Source organism: Melanotaenia boesemani, chromosome 1 (assembly GCF_017639745.1).
Source record: "Melanotaenia boesemani isolate fMelBoe1 chromosome 1, fMelBoe1.pri, whole genome shotgun sequence".
Classification (NCBI taxonomy): domain Eukaryota; kingdom Metazoa; phylum Chordata; class Actinopteri; order Atheriniformes; family Melanotaeniidae; genus Melanotaenia; species Melanotaenia boesemani.
The window spans coordinates 42,116,661-42,143,502 of NC_055682.1; the positions used below are offsets into that span (position 1 = coordinate 42,116,661).

Sequence of the window (26,842 nt, forward strand, 5' to 3'; positions counted from 1 at the left end):
GCCATTCTCCATCACACATACACATGACTTTGTGCGTAAGAGGATGTCCCTGTGTCAGGCCCCGTTTTTCGCGTTTTGTTTTTAATTATTTATTTCCGTATAAACTGCAGTCTTGATATAAAAACACTGATGATCGATCATTTAGCTGTAGATTGAAGGCTTTCTACAGAGGATTATAATTAAGCTGACATCTCGGTGTTTTTCCAGAGACATGGCTCGACCACGGCCGCGGGAGTACAAGGCAGGGGATCTGGTTTTCGCTAAGATGAAGGGATACCCGCACTGGCCAGCGAGGGTGAGTCTCAGATGCGGCCGGGCTGGGGGCGCTGGGAGGCGGGGTTGATTTACACAATGCAGCCGCTGCTTTGCGGTGGAGGGAAGCACCAGTGTGATGTGGTGACTGTACTCCAGATGCATATGCTCCTCTTATTCCTGGAGGCAGGTGCTTACTGTCAGGTTCACTCAGTGTGCAGAAATCTTTAAATAAAGAAGAGAAACGCAACATTTATTGGCTTTATTCCTGTCCCCATGCTGCTGCATACAGCTCCATCTTTATTTGAACAGTTCAGCGTGTTTTTGTTTCTCATTCATCTTCTCCCGCTGAATAAATGAGCCAGTAGCTGACCTCAGGTTAACATCACTGTTTACCACCTTGGCTTTTACATGCTGAAGCCTCGATGAATGAGAGATAAGATTTATGACGCACATGTACTGTTCTGTCATACCATGAGTTAATGTGGATTTACACCATGAACATGAGCTGTTTGGTGTCATTTAAAAGCTCTTCCACTGAGATACGGAGCATCTCTCTCCACCGTTGTAAAGAGACGGTGCTGGTTCTGTTTCTAAAAAAGCCGTTTTAAACCTTATAAATGACAACAGAGACTGTATTTGCGGCAGCTCATGTTATAATTTAATATGGTAGACATTAGCCAATGACCGGAAAATAAAAGTGAACTCTCCACAAACATTTGTCTTCTCTCATAGATTGATGAGCTTCCGGAAGGAGCTGTCAAACCACCTGCCAACAAGTACCCCATCTTCTTCTTTGGGACTCATGAGACGTATGATTTTAAGTTTTCTTCTTGTTTAAAAGAGCTGCTAGATTCATATGAGTACCTACTGTTTGAAGCTGGCTTGTAGTAGCTCGTTTGTTGCTTTAAATTGTCCTTAGACCAACTTTCAGATATAACATTAGACTTATTTTCTGAGTATGGAAACTATAGTTTGCCAAAATTATCTTAAGCTAATGATCACTAGCTTGTTGTGGTGTTTTTAAGGACAACTTCATTTACAGGAGTTTACTTGCCATATATCATTTGTTTATAATGTAACCATAATTCAAACGAAGTCGTGTTTCTGTATAAAATGCAAATAAAACCAAAATTCAATGATTTATGGATCCCATCCATCTTTTACTCCCAGTAGAAGATAAACAACATCGCAGATGGTGTAACTGAGATATTTTACCATGAAAATATGAGCTGATGGTGAATCTGATGCAGCAACACGTCTGGAAAAAGTAGTTCCAGGATGATGTTCAGCATGGTGTAAAAAGTAGTTCCAGGGTGATGTTCAGCACGGTGTAAAAAGTAGTTCCAGGATGATGTTCGGCACGGTGTAAAAAGTAGTTCCAGGATGATGTTCGGCATGGTGTAAAAAGTAGTTCCAGGGTGATGTTCGGCACGGTGTAAGAAGTAGTTCTAGGGTGATGTTCGGCACGGTGTAAAAAGTAGTTCCAGGGTGATGTTCAGCGTGGTGTAAAAAGTAGTTCCAGGGTGATGTTCGGCACGGTGTAAAAAGTAGTTCCAGGATGATGTTCGGCACGGTGTAAAAAGTAGTTCCAGTGTGATGTTTGGCACGGTGTAAAAAGTAGTTCCAGGGTGATGTTCGGCACGGTGTAAAAAGTAGTTCCAGGGTGATGTTCAGCGTGGTGTAAAAAGTAGTTCCAGGGTGATGTTCAGCACGGTGTAAAAAGTAGTTCCAGGATGATGTTCGGCACGGTGTAAAAAGTAGTTCCAGGGTGATGTTTGGCACGGTGTAAAAAGTAGTTCCAGGGTGATGTTCAGCATGGTGTAAAAAGTAGTTCCAGGGTGATGTTCAGCACGTTGTAAAAAGTAGTTCCAGGGTGATGTTCATCACGGTGTAAAAAGTAGTTCCAGGGTGATGTTCATCATGGTGTAAAAAAGTAGTTCCAGGGTGATGTTTAGCACGGTGTAAAAAGTAGTTCCAGGGTGATGTTCAGCATGGTGTAAAAAGTAGTTCCAGGGTGGTGTTCAGCACGGTGTAAAAAGTAGTTCCAGGGTGATGTTCAGCATGGTGTAAAAAAGTAGTTCCAGGGTGATGTTTAGCACGGTGTAAAAAGTAGTTCCAGGGTGATGTTCAGCATGGTGTAAAAAGTAGTTCCAGGGTGGTGTTCAGCATGGTGTAAAAAGTAGTTCCAGGGTGATGTTCAGCACGTTGTAAAAAGTAGTTCCAGGGTGATGTTCATCACGGTGTAAAAAGTAGTTCCAGGGTGATGTTCATCATGGTGTAAAAAAGTAGTTCCAGGGTGATGTTTAGCACGGTGTAAAAAGTAGTTCCAGGGTGATGTTCAGCATGGTGTAAAAAGTAGTTCCAGGGTGGTGTTCAGCACGGTGTAAAAAGTAGTTCCAGGGTGATGTTCAGCATGGTGTAAAAAAGTAGTTCCAGGGTGATGTTTAGCACGGTGTAAAAAGTAGTTCCAGGGTGATGTTCAGCATGGTGTAAAAAGTAGTTCCAGGGTGGTGTTCAGCACGGTGTAAAAAGTAGTTCCAGGGTGATGTTCAGCATGGTGTAAAAAGTAGTTCCAGGGTGGTGTTCAGCATGGTGTAGCATCTCTTCTAACATGTCTGGAAACGTCTGGGAAGTGAGGAGACCAGTTGCTGGAGTGTTAGGAGAGGAATGTTGTCCCATTCTGGTCTGATGCAGGATTCTAGCTGCTCTACAGTCCTGGACCTTGGTTGCTGGATTTCCGCTTCCATGATGCTCTAGATGTTGTGTATTGGTGAAAGGTCTGGATTGCAGGCAGGCCAGTTCAGCAGCCGGACTCTTCTCCTGTGAAGCTATGCTGCTGTGATGGATGCAGGATGTACTGGATCCTCTTTAGGACACGCCGTCCATGTTCTCCCGAAACTAGTTCACATCTTCATCCAGGTTTCCACTTTGCCTCAGACCATTTTAAATGAGCTTTGGTCCAGAGAAGACGGAAGAAGCTGGTTCTGGATCCTTTTCACATCTGGCTTCTTCTCTGCATGATGGAGCTTTAACCTGCACTTGTGGGTTTCAGGGTGAACTGTGTTCACAGACAGTGGTTTCTGGAAGTCTTCCTGAGTCCATGCAGTGGTTTCCAGTAGAGAATCATGTCTGCTTTTAATGCAGAAGATCACCAGCATCCAGCCTTGTCCCATGCACACAGAGATTCCTCCTGATTCTCTGAATCTTCTGATGATATTCTACACTGTAGATGGAAGATCTTCAAAGTCTGAGGAACATTTTTCTGAAATTGTTCCACAGTTTTAGATCCAGTTTGTCTCAGATTGGTGAGACAAACTGAAATGAGACTCTGCCTCTCTGAAATGCTCCTTTTATACCAGTCATGTTACTGACCTGTTGCCAGGTAACCTGATTAGTTGTTCAATGCCCCTCCAGGTGTTTCTGGTTTGTACCAGGTACTTTTCCAGCCTTTTGTTGCTCCTGTTCCAACTTTTTCCAGACGTGTTGCTGCATCAGATTCACTATCAGCTCATATTTTCATCACATGGTGAAACGTCTGTTTCATCATCTGAGATGTTGTTTATCTGCTACTGGGAATAAAATGTGGCCTAATGAGATTTATAAATCTTTACATTCTGGTTTTATTTACATTTTATATAGCATCCCAACTATTTTGGAACTGGGGTTGTAGATTTTGAATCTTCTATTCTTTTAAAAACAATGGTAAACAGGGACATTTTATTCATATAGATAATAGAAAAATGTTCAGTATAAATGTCTCATGCTAAAGAAAAATCATATGTGACAACACGTGCGTTTTCCTCTCTAGTGCATTCTTGGGTGCAAAAGATCTTCTGCCTTACAAAGAGTATAAAGACAAATTTGGAAAGTCCAACAAGAGGAAAGGTTTCAACGAGGGTCTGTGGGAGATTGAGAACAACCCTGGAGTCAAGTTCACAGGGTATCAGGTCAGTTGCTCATCTGGTATGTTTGTGCTTCAGAGAAATGACTCGGAGATAAAATGACAATGTCAGGAAGCCTCAGTTCCAAATAATAAGACACATGAAACAGCTGTTCTACACGGACGGCATGGAAACAGAAGTTATGTTAACATACTGTGCAACTACAGCGGTGGAAAAAAACTCTGCTTTTAGTTTTACTAAAATTGTGTTTTTGTTTTTTACACAGTCCATCCAGCAACAGAGTTCAACAGAGACGGAGGAGGGGGGAAATGCCGCTGACGGCAGCAGCGAGGGGGAGGAGGGTGACTCTGTGGAAGAGGAAGATAACAAGGACCAGAAGGAGGATAAGACTGGATCCAAACGGAAAAAAACAGCCGCCTCCAAGGTACTCTCTATCTATCTATCTATCTATCTATCTATCTATCTATCTATCTATCTATCTATCTATCTGTCTGTCCGTCTGTCCGTCCGTCCGTCCGTCCGTCCGTCCGTCCGTCTGTCTATATCCATCCATCCATCCATCCATCTTCACAATCAGTTTTCTACACTTGGACTGAAGATCAGTGGTAACAGGTCTGATAGGGGGAACGGATCCTCCCCAGAGCCCAGACCTAGGATGAAGCCAATGCAGAAGTGTAAAAAATTGCAGTTCCCTACCTTATCCACTAGGGGCTGACTCCAAAACAGAGCAAATCCCCATAGACTTCCATGTTAAAAAGACCAACTTCACAGCAGAAATAAACATGTTTAAAACCTGGTACAAAAACCCATTTTAGGATTAATAGGTCATGTTTACCTTCATGACAACTATGAGGGGGGTGAATTTTTTTTTTAACTCATTTGTTTGGATGTTATTAGGCCTAAGCACCGAAGGCGGTGTGAAGGCCTGTTGTAATTTTAGCGTTTTTTCTGTATTCTTATTATTTTTCTCCTTAAAAGTTATTAGCATTTTAGGGGACCTGAACATGCTCGAAAACTCACCAAATTTTGCCCAGCCCCCCAAGGGAATGCGTAAATTTACGCTACACATATTCTAAATGCTCAGGCAAACAAAAAATCCTCTTGGAGCAACGCCCTAAAACCAACAGGAGGTCAGCCATTTTGGGTCAAAGTCGCCATTTTGGCATTTTACTGACGTCGTTCAAAATCTATCTCCTCCTAGAGATTTAATCGTACTGCCACCAAAATTGCACAGGACGTTCAGAAAGCATGTGTCTTTAAAAGTTATCAAAAGTTTTCTAATAGGAGAAAGGGCATAGAGGGGGCGGGACCTCAAAGTTTGATGTTTTGCCATGAAAAACGAAAGTGATATAACTTCCACATAAAACAACATATCTGAACCAAAATGGCCATGTATGGTGCCAGTCCCATCCTGAGCACATCTACATGTCAATATTTGGATTATGAAATGACCACACCCCCTGGCGATAGGAAGTCATGGTTTTTACTCAAAGACCCACTCGCTGACATTTTGCACACAACCAGGTCCAAACTGGGTCAGACAGCAGAAAACAAGTTGGTGATTATATCCAGTGAAAACTGTTGCTCTACGCAGCAGGGCGATACCGTGGCACCATGGCGAACTTTGATAAGACGCCATGACATCATAAATCAGTATAAATCCCCCAATCCCCATCAGACTTGCAGGGATTAAGCAGGGTCTGGCCCTGAACAGATCCATATGGCCAATTCCACTCTAGCCCTCCACCCCTTCAACAAGATGTGCTTTTTATCAGACGCCGTGGTCCATCTCCTCAGGAATGAAACTTACACACTTGAAAGTGTTCAACAACAGGTCAAACCCTTTCATGATACCACAATAAAAATCTCAAGTTCCTTCGCCAAACATAACCATGGCGAATAGTGGTCTGACGCCATGACACAGGAAGTCCATGTAACTGACCTATTGTAACGTTGATCTCCACCAAACTTGCCAGGGAGGACCGCAGTCAGGCCGGGAACTCAGCCATACCGCCCCCACACTGCCCCCTACAAATCATTAATTAATCACAACAGCCCACTACATTGACCGATATGGCTGAAATCCGGCATATTCATAGAACTTAGAAGGATGTACAAAAAAGCCTGTTGGACCTATATGATAACTTCAACAGGAAGTCAGCCATTTTGAATAAAGTGTCATATTTGGGGTCATTTTTGCATGTTTCTTTGCCTTGCATTTACACTAATTCCTCCTACAGATTTCATCATATTTACCTCAAAATCGGTCTGAACACTCCAGAGGCATGTGTGGTCAAAATTTATCAAAAACTTTTTTTTTTTTTTTTTACCCTGTCCTGTCCAGCATCCTAACATACAGAACGGTGGTCTGTGTGCCATATTTTGCTTGACAGATTTGCTCTACCAAGGGAGACATGTTATATACATGGCTGCCCTTTATATTTTTATTATTTTTATTGTAATCTTATTTTCTTTAGTCTTTATATGTCAGTGCCGAACCTGACAGGGAGATAGAGGAAGAGAGGAAAGGAGAAAAGGACAGGATTAAAATGTGGAAATAACAGTTGTCTATGCTGCTCAGAACATATCACAAAAAAAAAAAAAAAACACTATAAACTACCACAGTACTACATGATACCAAAAGAAAAATAGGATGATGATGATATGAAAAATTACAGTAGTCATCAAACGTACCTGCAGATAAACGTACCAACACACAAACATCAGCTACATCTAGTGAGAAGCGAATGGAGAGACGAGCACGTTTGTGAGCATGCACATGTTAACATGCATGTGTGGCCATGCAACAAGGAGAAAATGTGTACCCGCAAGGGGGCTGCGATCACGCTGCACCCCGAAGCATCAGCGGGGGACGGGGGGAGCCCGAGGCCCCAAAGGCCCAGCAGGTCCACAGAGCACCAAGCCTGGGACAGCCAAAGCAGACAGAGCAGCGGCCCACCCGGACCAGAGCAGAAGGGCCCCCAGACCGTAGCCCCCCGACGGGGCAGGGGCACCGGGCAGCCCAGGGCAATGGCGAGCAGGCCCAGCGGGCTCCGGGCACTGCGGTGCGGGCCGCACGGAGGGCAGGCACCCTCTTTACCCCAACCCTTACCCATTCACCCCCTACCCCTCCCCACCCCCTCCCACCCCCACCAGGGGCAGCCCAGGGAGTCTAGGGCCTGGTGGGCCCCAGACCCGACCCTCTCCACATACACACACCCACACAACCACATACATTCTCCCTGAGGTCTCACCAGCCCCCCGATGCGGCACCGAGGGCAGCCCCCAGGGCAAGTGGCGCCCAGTAGCACCCCTCACAGGACTCCAGGCAGGCACCGAACCTCCACCCCCTGCAGCCCCGAGCGCATCCCGGGACACGAGGGCGTAGGAAGACCCCCGCCCCCCTGCCCCCCAGCCTAAGTTGTGTGTGCATGAGTATGGGCTATTTATAATGCAATTAAAAACTGGAAGGAGCCATTAGATGGTGGTGGGTCCCACTGCTGCCAGGCAGCAGGACCCCCTCAGGACTCCCTCAGTGTGTGTGAGTGTGTGTTATGTGTGTAGTGCAGTACTGTTAAATGTGGTAGTGTCTAACGTGTAAATAAAATCGGGGGGAGAGAGGTCACAAAGGGAGGGAATGGAGGAAGGGCCACCTCGGTGGCTCCTGTCCGCCCACCCACAGCCCATGTGCCCATCCCCCTGAGGCCCTAAATGTACATTGATGTCTAGGTTGTGATTAAAATCTAGTGGGGCAGGCAGTCGCAGCGGTCCACCGGGGGATCCCGCAATGGGGACCCCTCAGCCAAACCCACCGCCTCCACCCGCCCCACTGGGGAGGGACACAACTGGGAGAGAGATCTCTGTCCCAGGCAGCCAACTCCTCAGCTAGCTGCTGTAGGCGCCCCGCCTCCCCAAGACCACCCGAGGGAAGAGGGGCAAAGGCCCGGCCCAGCCAAGAGCCCAACGCATCAGTGCCCCGGACGCCCACCCACCCCCAGCAGCCCACGCCACCACACCCAGGGGACCAGAGAGCCCCAGGTTGCACACACATATCCTGGTCGGGTCCAAGGCACAGCGCCCCCATCCACCCCGAAGGAGCCCCCGGCGGGAGGGGAGAGAGCGAGAAGAAGAGCAGACTCCACACCCATGAGCCCTAATCCCCCCCACTGCCCACCAGGACCCCCGCCGCCCCCCTTCCCCCTACCCCTCCCGTAGTCCTAACGGACACATTGTAATCCCAAGGGTACCTGCCCGGCCCCGATGGCATGCCCAGGGCGACCAAGCCCCCCCGAGGCCCAGGAAGGGTCTCCCGAGCTGGAGGGAGGCAGCCCCCAGACCCATCTTGAACATCCTTTGTCCTGTATAATGCGTTCTATGGAGGACTTTGTATTGTATGAGTTGTAAATTTGGGCTGTCTGTCATATTAAAGGCATTAAGACATATTTTTAGCCAAAGTGGTTGAATAGGATTGATGGATAAATCTATCTCCCATTTTGAAGTAGGTAGGGAATTTGAGTCATCTATTTTTAACATTAATCTGTATATTTTTGAAAGTAATTTGGGGGTTCAGAGGTCCATAAAATCTGCTACTATTGGAGGAAGTTCCAGATCTGTTCGGTGAAGGGGGAATTTTGTGTGTATTATGGTTTGAGTTGTTGATATTCTAAGAATCTGTTGCTGTTAATCCCATATTGTGATGAGAGTGTAGTAAAAGATAAAATGTTTCTGTTATGGATAATATGTTCAAAGTATTTAATTCCTTTGTTAATCCATTGGTTAAAGTTTAGCATATTTTTGTTTAGTAGAATATCAGGATTGTTCCAGATGGGTGTGAGTTTACATGGTATTACTGAGGAGTTGGTTTTTTTGAGAAATTCCCACCAGGCTGTCAGAGAAGTGCTGATGTTGACACTTTTGAAGCACTTTTGATTTTTTATACTTAAGCTGAAAAAAAGGAATATCAGAAATTTCCAAATTGTCACAAAATGTTTGTTCTATGTCTATCCACAGGTCATCTAGTGGACTAGGTTTGTGCCATTTTAGGACATATTGCAATCTATTAGCTAGGAAGTAATGTTGAAAGTTAGGCAGGTCTAATCCTCCTCTATCTTTTGGCTTCTGTAAAGTTTTTAAACTGATCCGGGGTGGTTTATTTTTCCAGAGAAATCGGGAGATGTGTGATTCTAGCGATTTAAACCAGGTAGAGGGGGCTTTCATAGGAATCATAGAAAACAAATAGTTGTCTTAAGAAGGTGAGTGTGATTAAGTTTTGTTAGTTCTGAGAGCCTGGAGGGAATATTTACACCCAGGTATCTAATGTTACCTGATTTTAAGGTGATGCTGGGTAGAGTTTGAAAGCTACAGTTGATAGGTAGAACTGTACTCTTAGACCAGTTAATATAGTAATCCGAGAGTGATGAGAATTTATTAATTAGTGAGATTGTTTCAGATAGAGAGGTTTGTGAATTCTGGAGGAATAGTAAAAGGTCATCAGCATAAAGACCTATTTTATGAAATATATTTTTGGACTGAATGCCTTTAATAGCTTTATTTTGTCTAATTGCAGCGGCTAGCGGTTCAATAAATATAGCAAAAAGTGAGGGAGATAGTGGACAACCTTGTCTGGTACCCCTTTGTAGATTAAAACTTGGAGAGGTTTGGTCATTTGTTCTAACACTCGCAGAAGAAATGTAGAAGATCAGTAGAACTGTATAAGATTTTAATCCAGTTAATGAAAGATGGTCCAAAGCAGAATCTGTTTAAAGTAGCTAGTAAATATTTCCAGTTAACACGATCAAAAGCTTTCTCTGCATCTAAAGAAACTATTATTGTTTCCAGGTTATTGATGGTAGAATAATCATATTAATTAGTCTCCGCATGTTAACAGACCCATATCACTGATAAATGCGGACCTTAAAATAATTTGCAACGCATTAGCTGGAAGGTTAGCGAAAGTAACTCCTCTCATTATACACCCTGACAGGCTTTATAAAGGGCAGATATTCCTCTGTATCAAAAACTTTTTAAGGAGGTGGGGTTCAGCGGCGGCTCCTCATCAAGTTTTCATGTTTCACCATCAAGCACGGAATCTATTATTTCTGACATACGACACTCATTCTGCACTAAGCTGCACGTTTCACTTCATTTCCATGCCAACCACATCTACATGTCCAGATGTTATCTAGACATTGCTCAACACTGCAAGGCGAGACCATGGCGCCATGACAAACTTGGATAAGATGTCATGACAACATTAATCAGTATAAATCCCTCAATTTTCATCCAATCACCATCACACTTACAGTGATTAATCAGGGTCAGGTCCTGAACAGATACATATAACTACTTCTGGTCTTGGCCTAAGCCCCGCCCACTTACAACAAGAAGTGTTTTTTTTTAGTCACTGGGGTACTTCTCAGGAATGAACTTCACACACTTAAAAGTGCTTCAGATCAGGTCAAACCCTTTCATGATACTACAGAAAAAAAACTCAAGTTCCTTCGTCAAGCAAAACCACGGCGAATGGCGTCCACCGCCATGAAACAGGAAGTACTTGTAACTGACCCAATGCACTCTTGATCTCCACCAAACTCTGCAGGGAGGACAGACGTCAGGCCTGGAACTGATTCAAATAGACATATGCTAATAATATGGCTCTATAGCGCCCCCTCTAAATATTTAATCTATCAGCCCCACCTACTGCTTTGACTGACATTGATGAAATGTCAAAAATATTTATATAACATGCCAGGACAAACAAAAAAGCCTCTTCATGTCCTGATGTTGTCAACGTCATAGCCCCGCCCCCTGGGAACAGGAAGTCCAATCATTTTAACCCTTTAATACCTGTAAAACCAATTCAAACTCATTAATATCATCCTTCATGAACTCATGGTTGAAAATGTGACTGACTTCTTGCAGGATCGTGATTAAAATGGCTTCCTGTGATGGTTATATCATTCGCCATGAAACAGAAAGTGGCTCTAACCCTGCTGTCAGTTGACCAATGGAGGTGATATTTTCCTCTTCTCATTAGAGTTTCAACTTGAACATATTTCTACATGAAAAACAACTATAGCGCCACCCAGTGGCCATGTGAAATTTTCCTCTTGATAAAATCATGCTCTGGTTTGTGAGAATTCAACACAGTTGGTAAGAAACAATGTCATGAACTCTTAAGATGTCATCACTGGTAAGACTGAGGTGCAAGTTAATCCTTTCATGGGGAAAATCACCCCTTAATGAATGGAGACAACCTCTGGAAGAATGGGTATACGGCTGCGGTGAGAACGGTCACGCTGTAGTAGGGAGGTTGTCAGCTGATGGGGCGGTGCAATAGGCCGGAGCAGCGCCGTAGGTGCGAGGGTCTTCATTGCTGCTTGCAACTTTAATTTAATCTTGAAATTCGGCAAAATTAGAGGCATGTCCTTTTGATTGACATGTATCCAATATCCGCTGCAAGAAGGGAGAGTGTAGCACAACCGCGGTTTTTAGCTGGCTAACAGCACACCTTAGCTTTAGCCCACCTACCTTCATTAGCCGGTTAGCTCACTTTAGATCCAAATTGGCTCAGTTAGCTCTTAGCAACAGGCAGCTCGGAGTTTGATAGACGTCAATCATTCACCCCCACGCTCACAGCCTCCCTCTCAGCTTCGCCTCTTTGCCCATTTTTGTATTTTCCGGGAGCGACGGCAGGAATGACACTGCCAAGATGGTGATGGTAGGAACAGCCCAACAAGCTTCACTTTTGCTGTTCAGAAACCTACGGGTGACGTCACGGAGGCTCCATCCATCTTTTATATACAGTCTATGGGGGGGACGCATCCTCCCCAGAGCCCAGACTGAGACATTACTAAAGCAGTGTGGGATCATCTGGATAGAGAACCGAACAAAACGGCAAAAACATCCAAATAAAAGTTTTGGAAAGTCTTTCAAGGATGCTGGAGAACTAGTCCCGGAAAAACTGAAGGGTCTGTTAGTCTGTACATGTCATTCTGGGAGAGACATCACTTTCCAAAGAAGAGCTTTGGAAAGTCCTTCAAGAACTCTGGAGAACTGGTCCTCAATATTACTTAAAGAAACAGAAAAAACAAAACTTGCCTAAAAAGGAGGTGCTTGTTGGGGCAGCCTTATACATATTAGTGCACGGCAGAGCAGTCAGAAACATCCTGCTACTACTGTAAGCAGCTGATCCAATCAGAAAACATCCCATTCAAAGGTGGAAAGTTCTAGCAACAACCACAGAAGCAGCAGACGAAGTGGTCTCTGTTGGCTCATATTGTAGTAAACAACAAACACGGTGAGGAATGAAGGGAACGATCTCCCGACTCCTTTGGAAAATTTATTGCATAAATACACAACAATGACATATTTAAATTTTACAGTAAATTTTTCATTTAAGAAATATTTCAGTAACCTTAAGGAAAATGATATGAGACATGAAAGTGCACTCATTTTAGAGCTCCACCTTCGTGTTTCAGGTGAGTGTTTACAGGGGAGCTTATCTGCTTTTTGGGGGATGTTTAGGAGGGGAGGACTGGGCGCTAATTCAGATGTACGGGTAGCAGGAAACAAGATGCTATGTCGGTCAGGACATATGGACTAATGACAAAGAGGTCAGGGATCGTCTTTCCACAGGCTTCAGTGGCCGAGCACTTTATTATGACAACTCAGTGTTGTAACAGTTTTCTTGTCACTCACTGAACACTCGGAGAGGCATAACAAAGGCACACTTGAATGAAAAGGACCCAACTTCTAACTAACTACACGGAGGGTCGTCAGCAGGAATGTGAGCACCGTCTGTTAGCGCCGCTGCTTGGTCTTGCTGCATGCTCTAACCAAGTAAAAGGTTCCTGAACATTATGTCACTTCCTACCAGCGGCAGGAAGGAAACGAACAACGTCCTTCAACAGTGACAGCCTTTTATACAGGGGAGTCGAGCCGAGCTCCCCCATAATTCATACCAGTGTTTCTCAATCCAGGTCCTCAGGACCCACTGCCCTGCATGTTTTATAAGTAACCCTCCTTTAACACACCTGAATTAAAGAATGGCTTGTTAACAGGCTGCAAAGAACTTGATGAGGAAGTTCATTAATTTGAATCAGGTGTGTTGGAGCAAGAACACACCTAAGACATGCAGGGCAGTGGGTCCCAAGGACCTGGATTGAGAAACACTGATTCATACCATGGTTGAAGCAAATATTGACTTTGAACGTGGTTAGAATTGAACAGACTCTAATTTTGCATTATTAGGGTCCGAGCCATACGAAGTATGGAAGGACCCTATTGTTCCTGAAATGTTTATTCTCCTAAGCGCTTCGACCCCAAATATGACCCCCTAAACACCCATGAAAAGTTGTGAAACTTGGCACACATGTCAAGCCCGGCGAAAATCGCGATATCCTAAGGTCCGCATACACTTCAATGCAAAAGTGGCTCAACAGCGCCACCTAGACACCCCAAAAATCCCCAAATGAATGGGGTCCCAAAAGTCTACTGCGACGTAGGAAGACGAAACTCGGCACACACGTGTAACACCCCAAGTCAAGCAAAAAAGTCAATTGAACACATGTTGCCATGGCAATGGGGTGCCCGCCATCTTGGCGGTTTTGGCCATTTTTTTCCCATTTTTTTCACTTTACACGCATCGTATTTGAACGAACTACTCTGAGGGGATTCTTGCGACTGACTCCAAACTTGGTGGGAAGCTTCCTGACAAGTTGGGGACAAAACGCTATTCAAATCTTTCTAATAGCAGAAAGCGTGTTACCGTGGCAACTGACGGAAAATTACCTTCTCGCCATGAAACACGGTTTGCTCATATCTCCATAAAAATACATGGGATCTGCACCAAAGTTCACAGTATTCATACGTGTAACACCCCAAGTCCAGCAAAAAAGTAAATCAAACATCGCCATCTTGGATTTCACTGCCATTTGAACGAACTAGTCTGAGGGGGTTCGTGCGACTGACTCCAAACTTGGTGGGAAGCTTCTTGACAAGTTGGGGACCAAACGCTATTCAAATCTTTCTAATAGGAGAAAACGTGTTACCGTGGCAACCATGAAAAAAACCCTTCTCGCCATGAAACACGGTTTGCTCATATCTCCACAGGAATACATGGGAACTGCACCAAACTTGACAGGATTCATACTTGTTGGGTCCTTAACACATTACAATACCTGTTGCCATGGTAACATAGCATGTTAGCTAGCAAATTAGCATGCTAGCAAAAAATGCTAACTAGGTATAATAAAATGTCCGTTTCTCACCTAGCCCTTTGCCAACTCGCCTAGCATGTTAGCACATTAGCTAACATGCTAACATGTTAGCATGCTAGCAAAAAATGCTAACTAGGTATATCAAAATTTCAGTTTCTCAGCTGGGTGTTTTACCATGTCACCTACAATGTTACCAAATACCGACCATGCTAGGAAAAGGTGTATGAGACGGGTGGCGGGGTCCAGGACGCTCGGACCCGATGGATGCCGCTTGCGGCTTTAATTTACTATATTTCCTTTTCTGTCTTCTCCTGTTTCAATAAATATCTGCACAGATTCAATGTTTTCCATCAGTATATAAAGGAATAAAGGCTCCTGACCTTTGCAGAGTCCTAAACATGTCAGATTTTACAAGTAAAACTATAAATGTGTTTTTGGATACTGAGTGCTTCTTGATTCCCTTCAGAGGGGTACTGTGGCGTTTATAATGTTACAGACAAGCAGGGTGATTCTGTCACTGAGGCTTTGTGGTGTTAACATATGAGCTTTAACTGTCTTTTACTTTAAAAAGAATTAAATATCTTATCAGATTTATTCGCTACAGCAGATAATTAGCTAAACTTGCATGAACATGACACACAGCAGCTTTACCCTCCATCATATCAGACGCAATCATCCAGACTGATATACAAAGAGCTGTGAGCAGGACTACTGGGATGTTTTCTTCTCTTCATCTTTGATTTACCTGAAGGAGAGAAAAAGTAGATCTTCCTAGTTTTGATGGGTGCAGCGCTGCAGAACAGAGAGCTGCCACGCTGAGCTACTGTATGAGTGTAGAAGCCGTCGCTGCTTAAATGGAAGCACATCCCGCTTCTTGCTTAGCAACGTCAGTTGCCTAGCAACTGGTCTCTGTTACATAGGTCTCATGTGGTGCATTTGAAGGAATGCAGTGCTGCTTGAGAGCAGTGTGCTGATCACATCAGTGTAACACAGTGTGTGTGTTGGTCTAGAAAAGCTACATGGACGATACAGGCTAACTGAAATCTCTTTATCCAGTAAAACGATGCGTTTATGGCCAACAGACTTTTCATCAGTGCGTTCTGACATGTGTTGGTTCTTTGTAGCTGCCTGAAAAAAAAAGACAAAAATGCAACAAAATAGTCAGGAGGATTTTAAACAGAGTTAAACTTATGCTAATATTTTCATAATTAATATGAACTACGTATTAAATTAATGACTACAGAATCTAAAAAAGAAATATTAGTTCCATACATTTCCCATTATCAATATCAGTCATATGCTTTTCTTAAACTGGATTTACACTCACTGCCCACTTTATCAGCTCCACCTGCTCCACTGCTAGGTAATACAAATATCTAACCAGCCAATCACAAGGCAGCATTTAGTCATGGAGACGTGGTGAAGACGACTTGCTGAAGTTTGAAATTGAGCCTCAGAATGAGGAAGAAAGGGGGTTTGAGAGACCGTGGCATGGTTGTTGGTCTGAGTATTTACTGGGATTTTCCCCCACAACCATCTCCAGGGTTTCCAGAGATGGTCTGAAGAAGAGAAAATATCCAAAACAGCAGTTGTCTGGACCAGGATGCAGCAGAAGACACACCGGGTGCCTCCTGCCAGCTAAGAACAGGAAACTGAGGCTACAATTCACACACACTCACCAACACTGGACAATAGAAGATGGAGAAACGTTGCTGGTCTGATGAGTCTCCATTTCAGCTCCAAGGCATGGATCCATGTTTCAGGCTACTGGTGTTTGGACATCCTGCCACCAGTTTTTAAAAAAAAATCTCAAAGACTCTGGAGCCAGATCTGGTACAGGTTGTAAACTTGTCTTTAATTTCAGGCGTCTTACCAGAGCCTCTAAAAACAGTTGTAATCAAGCCTCTGCTAAAAAGGCCAATCTAGACACAAATGAGCAACTACAGGCCGATCTCAGATCTTCTCTTTCAAAGTAAGATCATCTAAAAGCCATTTTTCATCAGTTAAATGACTTTAACACAAAACAACTGCTACGACGTCTTCCAGTCAGGTTTTAGACAGCACCACAGCACCGAGATGCTCTGGAGATATATTACTTAAACGACTGGCCTTTATGCTGCTATATCTATTCATACATTCATTTCACATCATTTTACCTCACAGTCTGACAGCTGCTACACGCTGGTTTATACTGGGATAAAAAGCTGCTACAGACTGGTTTATACTGGGATTAAAAGCTGTTACATACTGGTTTATACTGGGATTAAAAGCTGCTACAGACTGGTTTATACTGGGATTAAAAGCTGCTACATACTGGTTTATACTGGGATTAAAAGCTGCTACAGACTGGTTTATACTGGGATTAAAAGCTGCTACATACTGGTTTATACTGGGATTAAAAGCTGCTACAGACTGGTTTATACTGGGATTAAAAGCTGCTACATACTGGTTTATACTGGGATTAAAAGCTGCTACAGACTGGTTTATACTGGGATTAAAAGCTGCTACATACTGGTTTATACTGGGATTAAAAGCTGCTACATACTGGTTTATACTGGGATTAAAAGCTGCTACAGACTGGTTTATACTGGGATTAAAAGCTGTTACAGACTAGTTTATACTGGGATTAAAAGCTGCTACAGACTGGTTTATACTGGGATTAAAAGCTGCTACAGACTGGTTTATACTGGGATTAAAAGCTGCTACATACTGGTTTATACTGGGATTAAAAGCTGCTACATACTGGTTTATACTGGGATTAAAAGCTGCTACATACTGGTTTATACTGGGATTAAAAGCTGCTACAGACTGGTTTATACTGGGATTAAAAGCTGCTACATACTGGTTTATACTGGGATTAAAAGCTGCTACAGACTGGTTTATACTGGGATTAAAAGCTGCTACATACTGGTTTATACTGGGATTAAAAGCTGCTACAGACTGGTTTATACTGGGATTAAAAGCTGCTACATACTGGTTTATACTGGGATTAAAAGCTGCTACAGACTGGTTTATACTGGGATTAAAAGCTGTTACAGACTAGTTTATACTGGGATTAAAAGCTGCTACAGACTGGTTTATACTGGGATTAAAAGCTGCTACAGACTGGTTTATACTGGGATTAAAAGCTGCTACATACTGGTTTATACTGGGATTAAAAGCTGCTACAGACTGGTTTATACTGGGATTAAAAGCTGCTACATACTGGTTTATACTGGGATTAAAAGCTGCTACATACTGGTTTATACTGGGATTAAAAGCTGCTACACACTGGTTTATACTGGGATTAAAAGCTGCTACATACTGGTTTATACTGGGATTAAAAGCTGCTACAGACTGGTTTATACTGGGATTAAAAGCTGCTACATACTGGTTTATACTGGGATTAAAAGCTGCTACAGACTGGTTTATACTGGGATTAAAAGCTGCTACATACTGGTTTATACTGGGATTAAAAGCTGCTACACACTGGTTTATACTGGGATTAAAAGCTGCTACAGACTGGTTTATACTGGGATTAAAAGCTGCTACAGACTGGTTTACAGAATGGTTTATACTGAGATTAAAAGCTGCTACAGACTGGTTTATACTGGGATTAAAAGCTTATACACACTGGTTTATACTGGGATTAAAAGCTGCTACAGACTGGTTTATACTGACTTTAAAAGCTGCTACAGACTGGTTTATACTGGGATTAAAAGCTGCTACAGACTGGTTTATACTGGGATTAAAAGCTGCTACATACTGGTTTATACTGGGATTAAAAGCTGCTACAGACTGGTTTATACTGGGATTAAAAGCTGCTACATACTGGTTTATACTGGGATTAAAAGCTGCTACATACTGGTTTATACTGGGATTAAAAGCTGCTACACACTGGTTTATACTGGGATTAAAAGCTGCTACATACTGGTTTATACTGGGATTAAAAGCTGCTACAGACTGGTTTATACTGGGATTAAAAGCTGCTACATACTGGTTTATACTGGGATTAAAAGCTGCTACAGACTGGTTTATACTGGGATTAAAAGCTGCTACATACTGGTTTATACTGGGATTAAAAGCTGCTACACACTGGTTTATACTGGGATTAAAAGCTGCTACAGACTGGTTTATACTGGGATTAAAAGCTGCTACAGACTGGTTTATACTGGGATTAAAAGCTGCTACAGACTGGTTTATACTGGGATTAAAAGCTGTTACAGACTAGTTTATACTGGGATTAAAAGCTGCTACAGACTGGTTTATACTGGGATTAAAAGCTGCTACAGACTGGTTTATACTGGGATTAAAAGCTGCTACATACTGGTTTATACTGGGATTAAAAGCTGCTACAGACTGGTTTATACTGGGATTAAAAGCTGCTACATACTGGTTTATACTGGGATTAAAAGCTGCTACATACTGGTTTATACTGGGATTAAAAGCTGCTACACACTGGTTTATACTGGGATTAAAAGCTGCTACATACTGGTTTATACTGGGATTAAAAGCTGCTACAGACTGGTTTATACTGGGATTAAAAGCTGCTACATACTGGTTTATACTGGGATTAAAAGCTGCTACAGACTGGTTTATACTGGGATTAAAAGCTGCTACATACTGGTTTATACTGGGATTAAAAGCTGCTACACACTGGTTTATACTGGGATTAAAAGCTGCTACAGACTGGTTTCTACTGGGATTAAAAGCTGCTACAGACTGGTTTACAGAATGGTTTATACTGAGATTAAAAGCTGCTACAGACTGGTTTATACTGGGATTAAAAGCTTATACACACTGGTTTATACTGGGATTAAAAGCTGCTACAGACTGGTTTATACTGGGATTAAAAGCTGCTACAGACTGGTTTATACTGGGATTAAAAGCTGCTACAGACTGGTTTATACTGACTTTAAAAGCTGCTACAGACTGGTTTATACTGGGATTAAAAGCTGCTACAGACTGGTTTATACTGGGATTAAAAGCTGCTACAGACTGGTTTATACTGGGATTAAAAGCTGCAACAGACTGGTTTATACTGGGATTAAAAGTTGCTACAGACTGGTTTATACTGGGATTAAAAGCTGCTACAGACTGGTTTATACTGGGATTAAAAGCTGCTACATACTGGTTTATACTGGGATTAAAAGCTGCTACAGACTGGTTTATACTGGGATTAAAAGCTGCTACATACTGGTTTATACTGGGATTAAAAGCTGCTACAGACTGGTTTATACTGGGATTAAAAGCTGTTACAGACTAGTTTATACTGGGATTAAAAGCTGCTACAGACTGGTTTATACTGGGATTAAAAGCTGCTACAGACTGGTTTATACTGGGATTAAAAGCTGCTACATACTGGTTTATACTGGGATTAAAAGCTGCTACAGACTGGTTTATACTGGGATTAAAAGCTGCTACATACTGGTTTATACTGGGATTAAAAGCTGCTACATACTGGTTTATACTGGGATTAAAAGCTGCTACACACTGGTTTATACTGGGATTAAAAGCTGCTACATACTGGTTTATACTGGGATTAAAAGCTGCTACAGACTGGTTTATACTGGGATTAAAAGCTGCTACATACTGGTTTATACTGGGATTAAAAGCTGCTACAGACTGGTTTATACTGGGATTAAAAGCTGCTACATACTGGTTTATACTGGGATTAAAAGCTGCTACACACTGGTTTATACTGGGATTAAAAGCTGCTACAGACTGGTTTATACTGGGATTAAAAGCTGCTACAGACTGGTTTATACTGGGATTAAAAGCTGCTACAGACTGGTTTATACTGGGATTAAAAGCTGCTAAAGACTGGTTTACAGACTGGTTTATACTGAGATTAAAAGCTGCTACAGACTGGTTTATACTGGGATTAAAAGCTTATACACACTGGTTTATACTGGGATTAAAAGCTGCTACATACTGGTTTATACTGGGATTAAAAGCTGCTACAGACTGGTTTATACTGGGATTAAAAGCTGCTACAGACTGGTTTATACTGGGATTAAAAGCTGCTACAGACTGGTTTATACTGGGATTAAAAGCTGCTACAGACTGGTTTATACTGGGATCAAAAGCTGCTACAGACTGGTTTATACTGGGATTAAAAGCTGCAACAGACTGGTTTATACTGGGATTAAAAGTTGCTACAGACTGGTTTATACTGGGATTAAAAGCTGCTACAGACTGGTTTATACTGGGATTAAAAGCTGCTACATACTGGTTTATACTGGGATTAAAAGCTGCTACAGACTGGTTTATACTGGGATTAAAAGCTGCTACATACTGGTTTATACTGGGATTAAAAGCTGCTACAGACTGGTTTATACTGGGATTAAAAGCTGTTACAGACTAGTTTATACTGGGATTAAAAGCTGCTACAGACTGGTTTATACTGGGATTAAAAGCTGCTACATACTGGTTTATACTGGGATTAAAAGCTGCTACAGACTGGTTTATACTGGGATTAAAAGCTGCTACAGACTGGTTTATACTGGGATTAAAAGCTGCTACAGACTGGTTTATACTGGGATTAAAAGCTGCTACAGACTGGTTTACAGACTGGTTTATACTGAGATTAAAAGCTGCTACAGACTGGTTTATACTGGGATTAAAAGCTTATACACACTGGTTTATACTGGGATTAAAAGCTGCTACATACTGGTTTATACTGGGAGTAAAAGCTGCTACAGACTGGTTTATACTGGGATTAAAAGCTGCTACAGACTGGTTTATACTGGGATTAAAAGCTGCTACAGACTGGTTTATACTGGGATTAAAAGCTGCTACAGACTGGTTTATACTGGGATTAAAAGCTGCTACAGACTGGTTTACAGAATGGTTTATACTGAGATTAAAAGCTGCTACAGACTGGTTTATACTGGGATTAAAAGCTTATACACACTGGTTTATACTGGGATTAAAAGCTGCTACAGACTGGTTTATACTGACTTTAAAAGCTGCTACAGACTGGTTTATACTGGGATTAAAAGCTGCTACAGACTGGTTTATACTGGGATTAAAAGCTGCTACAGACTGGTTTATACTGGGATTAAAAGCTGCAACAGACTGGTTTATACTGGGATTAAAAGTTGCTACAGACTGGTTTATACTGGGATTAAAAGCTGCTACAGACTGGTTTATACTGGGATTAAAAGCTTCTACACACTGGTTTATACTGGGATTAAAAGCTGTTACAGACTGGTTTATACTGGGATTAAAAGCTGCTACAGACTGGTTTATACTGGGATTAAAAGCTGCTACAGACTGGTTTATACTGGGATCAAAAGCTGCTACAGACTGGTTTATACTGGGATTAAAAGCTGCAACAGACTGGTTTATACTGGGATTAAAAGTTGCTACAGACTGGTTTATACTGGGATTAAAAGCTGCTACAGACTGGTTTATACTGGGATTAAAAGCTGCTACATACTGGTTTATACTGGGATTAAAAGCTGCTACAGACTGGTTTATACTGGGATTAAAAGCTGCTACAGACTGGTTTATACTGGGATTAAAAGCTGCTACAGACTGGTTTATACTGGGATTAAAAGCTGTTACAGACTAGTTTATACTGGGATTAAAAGCTGCTACAGACTGGTTTATACTGGGATTAAAAGCTGCTACAGACTGGTTTATACTGGGATTAAAAGCTGCTACATACTGGTTTATACTGGGATTAAAAGCTGCTACAGACTGGTTTATACTGGGATTAAAAGCTGCTACATACTGGTTTATACTGGGATTAAAAGCTGCTACATACTGGTTTATACTGGGATTAAAAGCTGCTACACACTGGTTTATACTGGGATTAAAAGCTGCTACATACTGGTTTATACTGGGATTAAAAGCTGCTACAGACTGGTTTATACTGGGATTAAAAGCTGCTACATACTGGTTTATACTGGGATTAAAAGCTGCTACAGACTGGTTTATACTGGGATTAAAAGCTGCTACATACTGGTTTATACTGGGATTAAAAGCTGCTACACACTGGTTTATACTGGGATTAAAAGCTGCTACAGACTGGTTTATACTGGGATTAAAAGCTGCTACAGACTGGTTTATACTGGGATTAAAAGCTGCTACAGACTGGTTTATACTGGGATTAAAAGCTGCTACAGACTGGTTTACAGACTGGTTTATACTGAGATTAAAAGCTGCTACAGACTGGTTTATACTGGGATTAAAAGCTTATACACACTGGTTTATACTGGGATTAAAAGCTGCTACATACTGGTTTATACTGGGATTAAAAGCTGCTACAGACTGGTTTATACTGGGATTAAAAGCTGCTACAGACTGGTTTATACTGGGATTAAAAGCTGCTACAGACTGGTTTATACTGGGATTAAAAGCTGCTACAGACTGGTTTATACTGGGATTAAAAGCTGCTACAGACTGGTTTACAGAATGGTTTATACTGAGATTAAAAGCTGCTACAGACTGGTTTATACTGGGATTAAAAGCTTATACACACTGGTTTATCCTGGGATTAAAAGCTGCTACAGACTGGTTTATACTGGGATTAAAAGCTGCTACAGACTGGTTTATACTGGGATTAAAAGCTGCTACAGACTGGTTTATACTGACTTTAAAAGCTGCTACAGACTGGTTTATACTGGGATTAAAAACTGCTACAGACTGGTTTATACTGGGATTAAAAGCTGCTACAGACTGGTTTATACTGGGATTAAAAGCTGCAACAGACTGGTTTATACTGGGATTAAAAGTTGCTACAGACTGGTTTATACTGGGATTAAAAGCTGCTACAGACTGGTTTATACTGGGATTAAAAGCTTCTACACACTGGTTTATACTGGGATTAAAAGCTGTTACAGACTGGTTTATACTGGGATTAAAAGCTGTTACAGACTGGTTTATACTGGGATTAAAAGCTGCTACACACTGGTTTATACTGGGATTAAAAGCTGCTACAGACTGGTTTATACTGGGATTAAAAGCTGCTACACACTGGTTTATACTGGGATTAAAAGCTGCTACAGACTGGTTTATACTGGGATTAAAAGCTTATACACACTGGTTTATACTGGGATTAAAAGCTGCTACAGACTGGCTTATACTGGGATTAAAAGCTGCTACACACTGGTTTATACTAGGATTAAAAGCTGCTACAGACTGGTTTATACTGGGATTAAAAGCTGCTACAGACTGGTTTATACTGGGATTAAAAGCTGCTACAGACTGGTTTATACTGGGATTAAAAGGTGCTACACACTGGTTTATACTGGGATTAAAAGCTGCTACAGACTGGTTTATACTGGGATTAAAAGGTGCTACAGACTGGTTTATACTGGGATTAAAAGCTGCTACAGGCTGGTTTATACTGGGATTAAAAGGTGCTACAGACTGGTTTATACTGGGATTAAAAGCTGCTACAGACTGGTTTATACTGGGATTAAAAGCTGCTACAGACTGGTTTATACTGGGATTAAAAGCTGCTACACACTGGTTTATACTGGGATTAAAAACTGCTACAGTCTGGTTTATATTGGGATTAAAAGGTGCTACACACTGGTTTATACTGGGATTAAAAGGTGCTACAGACTGGTTTATACTGGGATTAAAAGGTGCTATAGACTGGTTTATACTGGGATTAAAAGCTGCTACAGACTGGTTTATACTGGGATTAAAAGCTGCTACAGACTGGTTTATACTGGGATTAAAAGCTGCTACACACTGGTTTATACTGGGATTAAAAGCTGCTACAGACTGGTTTATACTGGGATCAAAAGCTGCTACAGACTGGTTTATACTGGGATTAAAAGCCTATACAGACTGGTGTATACTGGGATTAAAAGCTGCTACAGACTGGGGTATACTGGGATTAAAAGCTCCAGTTTCTACATGTAGTTTAAATATTTAAAAAGAACCAGGTTGACTAAAAGTAGGAAAGACTATCTTGGCGTTTTAAGGGTCAAACTATGTTGGTTTTCGTCTTTGGCAGAAATCCTCCAAACTGTTGCAAATTTCATCTGGAGAGGACGACCTGGAGAAGGGTGGGAAAGACAACAATCCAAAGAGCGGTTCAGGAGGAGACCATGACAACGACTTCATCCAGAATACCACTGACAGTAAGGTGTGATAGCTCTTCCTGCATAGCCACCACAGTTTCTGATTATGCATGTACTTTAAAATCATTTGACACTCCTTTTCTAAAAGCTGCAACACAGTTTTTGTAGATGGATTTGCAGTGAATTTGAATGACCTACTGAAAGAATTTAGTCCTGCTGTGATGGAGTACATTAAACCTTTTCCTCTGTGTGAGTATTTAACGCTTTTTAAGTAATTATTTCCTTAATTTCTTTTTTGTCTTTCCCCCACAGAACCAGCTGCTCATAGAGGAACATTAAAAGAGAAAAGTATGACCGGGAAATCTTTCTTCGTAGCTGTGATGTTAGAGAGATAAACCTACAACATGATTTCTCATCTGCACCACCTGCTGGCTGCAACTGTCCCATTGTTTGTGTGCTGGATGTGTGTTTGGAAGAAGGATGCATTATACATTATTGTGATGATAAGTATACAGATACCAGGGTAAGACTGGCCATTTTCCAAATGTTTTTTTTATCACTTAATGGTCGATCCCGATTTTAAAAAAATCACAGTAAAACTTTTGTCACTTTCAAAGGTTTTCTGTTAGTTTTACAACCGCAGTTCCAAAAACATCAGGACTCTGTATACAAAAGCAAAGATTTATGAATCCCATCTATCTTTTATTTCCAGTAGAAGATAAACAACATCTCAGGTGATGAAACTGAGACGTTTCACCATGTGATGGAAAATATGAGATGATAGTGAATCTGATGCAGCAACATGTCTGGAAAAAGTAGTTCCAGGGTGATGTTCAGCACGGTGGAAAAAGTAGTTCCAGGGTGATGTTCGGCACGGTGTAAAAAGTAGTTCCAGGGTGATGTTCGGCACGGTGTAAAAAGTAGTTCCAGGGTGATGTTCGGCACAGTGGAAAAAGTAGTTCCAGGGTGATGTTCGGCACGGTTTAGCATCTCCTCTTCTTCTAACATGTCTGGAAACGTCTGGGAAGTGGGGAGACCAGTTGCTGGAGTTTGTTTTGTGGATTTGAGGGGGAACTGTGTTCACAGACAGTGGTTTCTGGAAGTCTTCCTGAGTCCATGCAGTGGTTTCCAGTAGAGAATCATGTCTGCTTTTAATGCAGAAGATCACCAGCATCCAGCCTTGTCCCATGCACACAGAGATTCCTCCTGATTCCCTGAAACTGCTGATGATATTTTACACTGTAGATGGAGGATCTTCAAAGTCTGAGGAACATTTTTCTGAAATTGTTCCACAGTTTTAGATCCAGTTTGTCTCAGATTGGTGAAGCTCTGTCCATCTTTCCATCTGAGAGACTCTGCCTCTCTGAAATGCTCCTTTTATACCAGTCATGTTACTGATCTGCTGCCAGGTAACCTGGTTAGTTGTCCAATGCTCCTCCAGGTGTTTCTGGTTTGTACCAGGTACTTTTCCAGCCTTTTGTTGCTCCTGTTCCAACTTTTACCATCAGATTCACTATCAGCTCATATTTTCATCACATGGTGAAACGTCTGTTTCATCATCTGAGATGTTGTTTATCTGCTACTGGGAATAAAATGTGGCCTAATGAGATTTACATTTTACACAGAGTCCCAACTATTTTGGCATTGGGGTTGAATTGATTTATGCCCTGACCACCAATTAAACCTGACAACTGAGAGTGGAGGTATTTAGGGCTAAAGGCTTCAAAGAAGTGATATTTCATCTTGTAAAGTGCTTTATTTTGGCCTCTAAGTAGAAACACCGGTGTAATGATGAGTTTCAGATGCCAGGTATGCTCTAGCAAACATTCCTGGAAGTTTCCTTTTTGTATGACTTCCTGAGTTTTACCTCATGAATGTAAATGCACAGCCAAGTAAGCTTACACACTCCCTACATTGTCCCATCTAAAAATTTAGTTTTAGAGATGATTGTGAAATCTGTATCCCAATAAAAGCACGGTATTGGTCCAGCTCTGCTTGCTATGTGAACTGATACAGAACCATAATCAACATGTTATTCTTCCCAGTTACGGCCTATTCACACACAGTGTACATAACCATCAAACAGTATTTATATTGCCCGTGCATAACTACTTGTCTTGTATTAGTCATGATCACCTGTCACTGTGTGTAAAGCATTTGAAAAGACCTCCATATATAAATACATATACATATGATATACTGTCTATAATATATATGTTGAGTATTGCAGTGTACGGATTACTCTAGTTCTAGCTTGAAATAGGATTTGTAGAAGGATAAATATGAGAGTGACTCAGTAACTGTCCATCATTATCCATCACACTATTATGGAACCAGAAAAAGATGATTGGGAGTACAAAGATACGGAGTTTTACACCCTGTATTAATTCTGTATTTTTTACTTTAGTTGTAGTATATAGCACCATCACTCCACTGGGAC

General features: G+C 41.9%; 1 protein-coding gene across 1 annotated transcript; it reads left to right on the plus strand.

The window, feature by feature from the left end:
- The first annotated feature begins 16 nt into the window (after positions 1-16).
- hdgfl3 (HDGF like 3) lies at positions 17-25,177 on the plus strand. The gene is made up of 6 exons (XM_041987356.1): positions 17-295; positions 988-1,064; positions 4,064-4,202; positions 4,423-4,581; positions 24,336-24,467; positions 24,715-25,177. Exons 1-6 carry the CDS (start codon positions 212-214, stop codon positions 24,739-24,741), a joined length of 618 nt encoding a protein of 205 aa, XP_041843290.1. The 5' UTR covers positions 17-211; the 3' UTR covers positions 24,742-25,177.
- Positions 25,178-26,842: the final 1,665 nt, after the last annotated feature.

What these genes read in the sequence shown, in the direction of transcription:
- hdgfl3 (XM_041987356.1), top strand. Translation starts at nt 212, where the DNA reads ATGGCTCGACCACGGCCGCGGGAGTACAAGGCAGGGGATCTGGTTTTC. An exon ending in TCAAGTTCACAGGGTATCAG is followed by an intron (nt 4,203 to 4,422) that starts GTCAGTTGCTCA and finishes TTTTTTACACAG; the next exon opens with TCCATCCAGCAACAGAGTTC. An exon ending in AGAATACCACTGACAGTAAG is followed by an intron (nt 24,468 to 24,714) that starts GTGTGATAGCTC and finishes TTTCCCCCACAG; the next exon opens with AACCAGCTGCTCATAGAGGA.